We start from the raw sequence: 11,748 nt of genomic DNA, 5'->3' as shown, positions 1-11,748 counted from the left end.
AAACACTAATTCTTAATCAAGGTGCCTTGGAAAACAGATTTGATCGTCTAATGTTTTTAGTGTCTTGTCCTGGCTAGTTAAAATATGCTCAAATCGTATTTTTAATCGTATCTCAATTTTTTCAAACGGAACGAAGGTGGCTCATTGGCATACATATTTGGAAAAAGCATTTTTTTACGAATAATTTGATACCACACTTGGTATTTCGAGTCAAATTTTCGTTACGAACCGCAAGTTATAATTTCAAATAAACCATATGCGAAAATGTCAAAAGTTGACATATGATATGTCATTCTATTCAGAGTCTTATTTTCTATCGGGTGCCATTTAAAAATCGAAAATTATAGTCATTTCCGGTGAAACAGGAAATGACCGAAAACAATTGAATATGTCCATCAATCCTAATTTATGTCATATACTAACATACCAAAACTCGTTTTTTTATCTGAGAAAAATACAAAAGTTATAGGGGTATAAATGATCGCTGTCATTTTATATGCAAAATTATATGGGGAATGTCATCGATCGTCATTTCTAAGCCAACTGAACGCCGTATTTTTTCGATCATACGCTATATGTTTTTAATCGAAAAAAAAACAAAAAAGTAAAGTTATATTTACAAATTATTATTTATTATTTTTTTATAATAAAAATAATTGAACGATAAGTAGTAATCAGTGTGAAAAATCAACTGTATCCCCTACCTGTATAGAATAGGTATAGTAAAATATATATTGCGGGTACATTATGTGTTTGTATAGGACCGCTTTGAAAGAGAAAGGCCGCCACTGAGAACACGCTGTGATAAGAAAATGTTTGGGGTTCGGAATTCTTATAAATTATTGGTCGTAAGACACCCAAACGTCCAGTCCAGTTGCGGATGTTTGGCGTTGAAACGCGCAGGTTTTGATTTTTAGTGGAAAATTTAGTTCTCGGAAGATTGTTTAGTGATCTTTAGTTACAAATAAGGAACACGATTTATTAGTAAAAGGGAAATATGCCGCCCAATGTAAGTACACTTTTCTAATATTTTCTATTAAAATGTGATACTTTTTTGCCGATTTTAATATATTTTTATAATATATTTTATTATTTTTTTAATATATTTTATTATTTTTAATTATTTAATAATCTTTTTGATTTAGAAAAAATACAAATATATATTATATTCTACATATTTCATTATTTTTTGTACTTAAATAATAACTAATAAATACCCTAATAATATAAACGAATTTTGTGAATATGTAATATAATTTAGAAAAAAAAATGTTTTATGAAATTTGGAATTGCTGATGATAGGTATTTTAATACTAATCCATTTGCATCTGTTGAAATTATGACTAAAGATAATTCAAACCGTTTTGTTACATATTTTATAGATATTAATTTTTCAATTTTTTTTTAAATTTAAATACATCTAAAAACACACCTAAATATATTTTCGTACTGTCCTCAGATTTGAAGCTTATTTTCGAATATATTTTTAATATCAATATTTTACTTATTACATCTTTATATTTTATATTATTTATTTTAATTCTTTTTTTGTTTTATCTACATTTTTTAAATATTTTAAATATTTTTATCTTTTATTTCCTTCTATCTCTCTGTTGTATTTATTTAGCTTTATTTTAAAAGAGAAGGTGATTTTTTAGTATTTATGTAGGTATTTCTATTTTTGATAAAATTTAATTAAATCTGTATAGTAATTAGTTTTAAACTTAGTTATTTACTTTTTAGTTGAATAGGTCTTCCATAAAGCATCACTATGCAAAAGATTGAAATATCCCTCATTTTCAAACATGTAGTATTTGGACTTGAAGTATACATTTACTTTTATTAATAATTATAAATGTCTTACGGAAAAATTAGCTCACAAGTCACATTTTTTCTACGATTAAATTGAAATTCTAATTGAAGTGTTTATTAAAAAATGTTTACAGTAATTCACAGAATAATATTACCACTAACATTGACACTATAAACAAATATTATTTATATTTTTCTTAATAACTTTTTTTTGAATTTATTTTTATTTTAATGTCTCAGTTTGAACAATTCGTTAAGGTAATTTTGAGGGATAAACTTCATTTCCGGTAGTCTTTTGAATTATTTTTATTTCTGCTATTGAATTATTTATATGAGAAATGTCATCGATCGTAATTTCCCAGCCAACTGGACGCCATTTTTTTAGATCATACGGTACTTGCATTAGTAACAATATTTGGATTAACAATATCAAGGTACAATAATTTTTTTCTCTTTAGTAAAATAATAAATTTATTATTTTTATGATTAATAATTAATAATGTCAATGTGTTTTTTGCATAAAAAATAAGTTATTTTTTTTGCACTAGTGTAAAAAATTGACTTTTAATTCAGTAGTTAGTGTAAAAAATAGCTATTTTTGCATGATCGTAGAAAATATTTTTTAGTCATATTTTCAGAACTATTGTTTTTTCTGGTTATTTTTTCTTTTAAATTTAATCTACTAGCTATATTTTTATATCATCAAGAAATTATGTTTTTTAACTAAAAACCAAAAAAGTTTCCAATTTTTTTTTAAATTCCAAATTTTCCTCATAAAAAACTCATAGACGTGTTTCTGGGATCGAAATATACTACCCCTAAAAATATTTGCACTTATTTAATAGTATACCCTGTATATGTATTTCCCCTGGATTACTGACTTATGTATTTCCCTCTGAAAATATAATAATATCCCTGTGTATATAAAAGTAGGCCCAGGGATTCACAAAAATAATATTTAGTTACTATTATTACATTGTTAGCTCACATCCTAAACAGTTCATTCGCTATAGTATGGATATGTCCTAATTAGATTTTTTTCTCTTAGAGAGGTTATCGGTAAGGTTCAACTTCTTATCGGTTTTCGATTTCGTAATACGGATTTTTAAATTTAGTATCTTATTATAAACATTTCTTGTTTCTGGGGTTCTAAGATGTTTTATTAATTTTCTTTGTATATGCTACGTTAATTTGTTATTACAATTATTACATTGAATATTTATAGAGTAATCAACATAATGGATTATAAAATATATCTTAATTATTTTTTTATTAATACCTTACTAATATTATTGAACGGTATTATGATTAAGGAAAAAAAAACGGCGTCAAGTTACATTGACAAAAATCGGTCGCATTTCTAAGGTAACTTGTCGTTTTATTTTATCATTCATATTTGCCCGGTAAATGAATGTTATAAATTTTATTTACATAAAAAAATGTTTTTTAGCAAAATAATGTAGCGGCTTCGGTCACATCCTTGAAAATTGCCATCATTGGACAAAGCCCCTTTGCTGTAGATGTTATGGAAAAACTAATACAACATGGACATCTCATAGTTGGCGTTTTTACCATACCTGATCAAGGAAAAAGAGAAGATCCATTAGGTAAATATACTATTTTTTAAATTTTTATCCGTGTCAAGCATTAATTATTAACTTATACAGGGTCCGGCAAAAGTGCGTCGGGCATCTGTAGCTCCTAGAATAAAAAACTTGGAAATTTTGTTTAAGTGCAAACCTAAAGTATATACAAGGAAAGTATTTTTCAGGAAAATATAGTAAGTTCTATAAGGTGCCTCAAAAAAGTGTAAGTGAATCAAGATAATTTTTTTAAATGGAACACCCTGTATATTATTGCACTTTTGGCTTCCTTACAGATCACTTTCCATAATCCTAAGATATGAGTAATATATTTCGATAATTTCAGAGATATTAATAAATAAATAAAAAAATATTTTTTTTCCAACATTCCTTAAAAAAATATTTCAAATACAAGAACTGTCCTGAAATCAAAACTACATTAAGCGTTTACTTTAGATTGTCTATACTTACTTTGCTATAAATATCATAATTTTAAAACGTAGAGGGTGTTAAAATTCTACGCCAAACTTTCTTAGATATAAAAAAAATTTTCTTGTATTTTTTTAAATGAAACACCCTCTATATTCTTTTTCTATTAAATGGAGAATTAAAAAATATTTTTTTTTATATAAAGTATTTCAAAATTTTTAGTAGTTCCGCAGATACACGCAGTATTCTTTAATATGGCTCTTTATTTAAATTTACTGTGGAAAATGCCATATAGTTGGGGAGCACAACATATATAAAAAGCTTCCCGTGGGAAACTTCATGAAGGGAAGGTGCCAGTGGAGTTGTTTTATCAGAAAAATGATGTATTCCATTAATTTTTATGGTGACACCGTCACAGATGTTGCGTTTGTTTGGAGTGCGTTAAACAAAATGGCCGCCATAGCAATATAGACAATGTGCGCCATCGTCGCCGCTATTTAACCGATTTCAAATTTTTTAGCTTGTTACATAGGTAATGTAAAGAGGAAAACAACTAATTCTTGAAATTATTGCGAAAAAATAATATTTTGGTTGCTGGTTGGATTTAAAGTGAAAACAATTGAAAAATATTGTGTTATATTATTTTTACCAAAATAAAATATGGTCTACGTTCATGTATTTAAAAAAAAATTAAGTGATACATTTGCACATATATTAATAAAATTACAAATCGGCATCATCACTACCAACTTCATCACCACCTTCGTCGGCAAAATCAGGCGGATGCAAATTATCACAAGTTGATTGGTCCGCATTACAACTACACGTTTCTGTGCAAGGCATATTGTTTGCTAAACATTTACATGGTGGTAAACATCGATTTTTAAGACACGAACATCTAATCAGTTGAAGAAGAGACTCTTCATATTTCTTCTTTTTCTGTTCTGTTCACACATAACAGGGGTAAGCACTCCCTCTTCCAAATACTAGCCGTGTCCAACTGGATTAGGGATGACTGCATTTGGTTTATCACCTTTTGACCACACAAAGGCTTGAAGGTTAGCTCTCTTAACTACGGGTACATGGGAACCTCTAGTGGGGGGTGACTTATCTCCAAGGGCTTGTTTGGCAGTAAACATTGACCATCGTAATTCCGCAAGTGATTTTGTTAGAGTGCTTGCTTTATAAACTCGACATATAAATATTTCTAGCTGATGCAAAACATCATCGGCACTAAATGACTGATACCAAGTTTCTGCAAGGCTCCAAGTTCTTCTTCACTCGCTGAAACAAATGCCTTCCAGTATGACAACTTTCCTTTTCCAAACAAACTTCCGATGGTGTCACAACCAGATATTACATGGAACACGGGCAGTGCTGAAGATTTTAGTGGTCCGAGTGAAATATATATGTTTTTAACTGATATTGCCTCGCCTGACGATGGTATAAAACAGGTTTTGTACCTTTGTTTTCGGGAAACCTTGCGTAGCGCCTCACTAGCAAAACTAAAATATCTGTATCATTAGCAAATACCAGTAGTGTATCTCCACCTCTAACTTTCGCATTAATAGCATGAAGTATAATTTTTGTGTCGGCTTCTTCTTGAGTACTCTTTAAACAATCCATAGAGTAGTGCGTCGCAGAAACTTCAGTGCCATGAAACAACATATTTTTTTCCTGACATTTTGGCATGACTTAGAATTGTATGTGCAACATAGGTGGTTAATTCATTCTTGGTACGAGTATGTGACGACAACTTTTTCAAATTTATATTTGATATGTCAGTTGTGTCACATATTTTGTACTGTGTTGTGACACCGTCATGAAGCCTCTTATCCCTAGTCAGTTTTTTTATTGATTCGTCCAAGTACGTGTCGAAAATAACATGAAGTTCATCATATTGTCAGTATTTCCTTGGATCTTTTGGGCGAACAAATCTGCAAGATCTTTACAAGTTTTCACTGCGCTAGTTTTATCAAGAGGCTGCAATTCTCCCATTGTATCTACAATTGCAACGCAGTTATTTGATTGGTGAACTTGAGCAGATAACAAAGAATCTTTGGCAGTGGATTCCACTACAGACTTCAAGATTTGAATTAATTTACTTTTAGCTGGGCACTGATGCATTGTTCCGTCTCTATAATATAATAAAAGAAATAAAATTGAAAAGTCTTACAAATTCAAAATATATTCCAAAAACTGACATTGATAGCATAAAATAATCTGTTTTTAGTTTAAGATGGAATATCATCGAATCTATCATTTTTTCGCAATGCATGTTATGAATATTTTTTCAGCTAGTACTAATACCTTTCGATCAAAATAAGATAAATTGGAATCGGTTTAGCAAGGACCGGGATATGCCACTTGGTTCATAATGAAGTGACGACCATCTTGGATGACGTCATCATAGCCACACGCAACATCTGTGAAAGTGTCACCATCGACATTATTGGACTACATGTTTTTATCTATCGATTAGTACCACTAGTACCTTCCCTTCATTAACTTTCCCACGGGACACACAACGCTTCCGTACTAATATGAAATAATAAACTGCAAATATCTGCAAAAATTTTGAAATACTCTAAATACAAAAAATGCTCACTTTTTAATTCTCGATCTATTGAAAAAAATATATACAGGGTGTTCAATTAAAAAAAAAACAAGAAACATTATTTTGTATTTTAGAAAGTTTGGCGTAGGATTTTGAACACCCTGTGTGATTTAAGATTATCATATTTATAGCAAAGTTAAGTACAGACCGTTTAAAGTAAATACCTAATATAGTTTTGACTTCGGGACAGTTCTTGTATTTTTAATAATATTTTTAAGAAAGGCTGAAAATATATATTTTTTATTTGTTAATATCTTTAAAACTAAAAATAGAATTTATCTTAGGATTATGTAAAGTGATCTCACCAAAAATGCAATAATATACAGGATGATCAATTAAAAAAGACATCCCGATCTACTTACATTTTTTTGAACTACCCTATAGAAAGGAGCTACATGAGATAATATTCTAAAGCTATAATTCTGCCCTGCAAGTTTTTTGAATGAAAATGGAAGACTGTCACTATCATGATTATGTTATCTGTGCTGTCATATTATATTCTCTTGCTGGCAGTGTTACCACCTACAACCACATTAATATTTAATGTTTAAAGAGAAAAAAACACAAAAAATATTAATATAAAACAGCAAGATATTTGCATCCTAACTTGGCATTATTAAGATTAAGTATGATATTTCAATAAAATTAGGTAAGGATTTTAAATGGATAAGACAGTAGTAATATTATACCTACCTGTGTAAAAAATCTATAAAAAATGCGGGATTTGCAACAGTAAAAAAAAACAAATATAAGTGGATAAGACCGTACAAGACAGATTTTATTCAGTTTTTTTAAAATAAATAAGGCGGTTTTTGCAACTTGACGCCTCATTTGTTGAAAAATATTGGTAATTTCCATTGCGCGAATTAAATATTATCAGGAAATTTATTGTAACATTATTATTATCCTTCATCTTCGTATAAAGATAAAATTCGTGTCACTGTTATACCGTTTGTATGGAAAAATTGCCTATAAGGCGACAAGTTCTATTTTTAAACTGTGCGAATATGTATTTTTAAACAAATATTAACTTTTAGAGACCATCCAGATCACAGATTATCTTAATATGTGATCCGCATATACCATTTTTAAATAATGAATATTTCCATTTGATACAAATATTTGCATGGAGATCGTTCATTCATACCTACATTTATAGAAAGAAAGTAATATAATATAGTAATATTTACTCTTTATTTCAACATTTAGCAATTCATATTGACTCACATTTTGAATTTTGAATGAAAATGATATTACTCAACGGCATAATTTTTGTGCTTCTTTAGAGCTCAAACGCACAGACGACTAGGTCGCAGCGACCAGCCATCTATAACAGATCGGGGAAGTTAGCAACTCATTGAAAGCAGGAATTATAAAATACGATCCTGCTTGGGCTGCTACAATCCTGCTTTATCCTGCTTCAAATCCCAACTCAGCCACACCTACCAATTTTGAGCTAGAGTTACTTTTATTTTGGTTGCTAACTTCCCAGTTAGCAACACATGAGAAGTAGGATCGCCGAAACTGGTTCCTGCTTGCGCTGCTATACCCCTGTTGCATCCTGCTCTAAATTTCTTATACCAGTTCTGTTAACATTTTGCCGATGTTTATTTATTCTTTCGCCTTTTAATTAAATCTATTTCCGAGTAGCAGAGCTGGTACAAATGTAAAAACTTGACATCGCTGTTTCCGATACGCTTCAGTCCGTCCGTCAAAAAATGTGTGGAAGGAAAGGATATGGAACGGAAGGGAAATGGAACGGATAGTGTGCATTGTCCTATTCATTTACATGATATAATATTTTATGTAAACGGAAGGGAGATGATATGGAAGGTATAGTGAGAATCAACCTTTATATAGCGGCAATACAATAAAAATAATGAACGGATATGGAATGGAAACGGAAGGTATAGTGAGAATCAACCTTTAACAAGACCATTCTGTATCAAAATTATTGAAACAAGATTTTTTTCTAGATTATAGCTTGATTTCTTTTTTCAGCGAAAGCTGCATCTGAGCACGATATTCCTTGTTTTAAAATCAAAGCTTGGAGAAGCAAGGGAGTGGCCTTACCAGCTATTTTAGAAAAATACCGAAGTGTCAATGCGGATTTGAACGTGTTACCTTACTGTTCACAATTTATACCTATGGATGTCATAAACTATCCTAAGTATGTATCTTTTATTAATGTCTATACATCTGTGGAGAATTCATTTCTCCAACAGAGTTTTTTGGGTATTTCCCCATTTTAATGTAAGAAAATCTACAAAATAAAATAGTTATTTTTTGTTATACCGTGCAAGTGGCCATACAATTTCTTACAGTGCAAGTGGCCAAATACCCAGAAGATTTTTTTGTATATACAGGGTGGTCCGAACTGTATTCCGGAAACTTAGTAGTAAACGAGTAAACGAGTAAAGGTTCTCAAGATATTTGGAATCGAAATTATCAATACCTGTCATCATTGACATAAATAGATATTAGACTGAAATCATAAATTTGAAATGTTTTTGTGTCAAAAGTTCAACAGAAACTGTTTTATCATCATTTTTTCGAAGAACAATTTATGATTAATTTAAAAAAAATAAAAAAATTCCAAATTTATCGTTTCAGTCCAGTAACTATTTACTCCACACATTCATTTTTTGTCAATAATGACACGTATTGACTATTTCCAATCTAAATATCTTGAGAACGATTGTTCGTAGCGATTATTACCAAGAGACATTTTTTACGTAAAAAATGACGGAAATGTATATTTTTTTACTCGGTAGTTTTATACAGGTATGGACGAAAAGTTATTACTTTTCAAAACAATTAAACACATGTAGGTGGCGCCTTCTACAAATAGGAGTCATATTGACTTCAAAATCAAATGTTTCATGTCAAAGAACTCCCAGACACCAATTTTCATATAAATATTAACGCTACTTCAGAAATTATTTGGAAAAAATCGAAATAAAAATGAAACTCCTACACCCTGTATCTCCGAAACTATGCATTTTAGGACACATATTTATACGAACTTTTTTATTTATTTTTATCTGCAGAATATGGTGCCGAAGTTTCCGAAATACAGTTCGACCCACCCTGTATATATTAGATTGTCTTTTTTCTTGTATATAGGAACAATATAACCTTATTGTGTCTTTCACAGATTAAAAAGCATATGTTACCATCCTTCAATACTACCCAGGCATAGAGGAGCCAGTTCAATTAATTGGTAAGTAATTCTTTCTTTTTTATAATTTTATGTGATTTTTTTAATGATTACTCTTTTTAATGATTATATTATGCGCAGGACTCTTATTTGTGGAGATAAAAAAGCGGGACTGACCATATTCTGGGCCGACGATGGACTTGATACTGGCCCAATCTTGTTACAGGAAGAATGTGAAGTTCTGGAAGATGACACAGTCGATACCATATACAAAAGGTACTATACGATCGAAAAATAACGGCGTTAGAGGTGGCTTGGAAATGAAGATCGCGGTTTATATGGAATATTGTATGGTAAAAGCATCATAATTGCCAAGCCAACCTTGAAAAGTACTGTTTATTAAAATGTTGTATTCTATGTTATAGGGCTTGTTTCTCTCTACAATTTATTCCTGTCTCACAATGTACCGTTTGTGTCCGAGAAGGGTTCATAGTTTCATAGTTGTCGATTTTCGAAAGAAATCAGTACATGTATATTATTTCGTATATTTTTCATTATATTGATTTTATGGAAAGCACGACTGTTCATTAAAATGTTGAATCCTATGTTATAGGGCTTGTTTCTCTCTACAATTTCCTGTCTCACAATGTACCGTTCGTGTCGGGGAAGGGATCATAGTTTCATAGTTGTCGATTTTCGAAAGAAATCAGTACATGTATATTATTTCGTTTATTTTTCATTTTATTGATTTTATGGAAAGCACTGTTCATTAAAATGTTGATTCCTATGTTATAGGGCTTTTTCTCTCTACAATTTCCTGTCTCACAATGTACCGTTTGTGTCCGGGAAGGGTTCATAGTTTCATAGTTGTCGATTTTCGAAAGAAATCAGTACATGTATATTATTTCGTATATTTCTCATTTTTTGATTTTATGGAAAGCACTGTTCATTAAAATGTTGTATCCTATATTATAGGGCTTATTTCTCTCTACAATTTTCTGTCTCACAATGTACTGTTCGTGTCCGGGAAGGGTTCATAGTTTCATAGTTGTCGATTTTCGAAAGAAATCAGTACATGTATATTATTTCGTATATTTTTCATCATATTGATTTTATGGAAAGCACTGTTCATTAAAATGTTGTATCCTATGTTATAGGGCTTTTTCTCTCTACAATTTCCTGTCTCACAATGTACCGTTTGTGTCCGGGAAGGGTTCATAGTTTCATAGTTTACGATCATAAGAAACTTGCAATTACATGAATTACATAAAGATCGTCAGATACTATAGGCTTGGTGTATTCTCCGCCGGTGCTGCCACCATCCGAGAATATCGTAAACAATCGATATATACAAATACACAGGTTTAAATAGCAAGTATACGAAAAATTTATTATTTAATTATTCTAAAAGTGTTAGGAAGTAGATATAATTTGTAAAAATTCTAAAAATAAAAAAGTAAATGTTTTGTGTGGTTTTGATATCTGCAAAAGGTCTAACTTGTATTATAATTTATTATTCCAGTTAAAAACGCTTTTTAGATGAGTTCAACTACGGTAGCGAGCATAGTTTAGTTTTATTACCGGTTTTGCTAGTGGGGCTATTTTGGCTATAACTAAATTTTTTAAAGGTACATAATTATAATTTTAGCACATGTTCATAAAACATTTAATCTAGTTGATTAAAGAAAGTATACTATTAATATTGCAAATTATATTTTATCTTCTCATAGTATTATTTAATTTTTTGATTATGTAACGAGACCTTTGTTTACTCACTTGTTTCGTCGAACTGCTTGAATCTTGAATTTATTTTTGCTTTTGATCAAATCGGTATGAGAAACTATGAACTTAAAAATGTTGTTTCAGAAGAGTTGAATATCCGGGAAAGTTGTGTTATTGAATGTTATTGCCACCAACAACGCCCTAATTACGCTCTCCTTTACGCGTTAGCATTTTTTCGGCAATGTTATTAACATTTGAAATTGTCACAACACAACAAGACGCGTGGTTCGAATTCTTTTTCGCTTATTTTTTACTACCCGAAACAGCGTTACATCACACAACCCTCGTACCTGAGTATTTTATAGTCTCAATAACTGCATTAGCAAAAATACTTAAATATTATGACAAAACCACGATTTGAATAT

At 30.4% G+C, this 11,748-nt stretch overlaps 1 protein-coding gene across 1 annotated transcript in view; it reads left to right on the top strand.

Annotated features, from left to right (window-relative positions):
* Positions 1–843: 843 nt before the first annotated feature.
* Positions 844–11,748, top strand: part of LOC115890824 (cytosolic 10-formyltetrahydrofolate dehydrogenase) — a 31,072-nt gene continuing 20,167 nt past the window's right edge. Inside the window, exons 1-5 of the mRNA XM_030911169.1 lie at positions 844–1,009; positions 3,263–3,419; positions 8,443–8,611; positions 9,599–9,664; positions 9,743–9,877. Coding sequence (XP_030767029.1) covers positions 998–1,009; positions 3,263–3,419; positions 8,443–8,611; positions 9,599–9,664; positions 9,743–9,877 — 539 coding nt within the window. The 5' untranslated portion in view covers positions 844–997. The remainder of the gene's footprint in view (positions 1,010–3,262; positions 3,420–8,442; positions 8,612–9,598; positions 9,665–9,742; positions 9,878–11,748) is intronic.

The sequence above is a fragment of the Sitophilus oryzae genome, unplaced genomic scaffold, assembly GCF_002938485.1.
Source record: "Sitophilus oryzae breed Bouriz unplaced genomic scaffold, Soryzae_2.0 scaffold_929_pilon_pilon, whole genome shotgun sequence".
Classification (NCBI taxonomy): domain Eukaryota; kingdom Metazoa; phylum Arthropoda; class Insecta; order Coleoptera; family Curculionidae; genus Sitophilus; species Sitophilus oryzae.
This window is presented reverse-complemented; position numbering and strand designations above follow the sequence as displayed.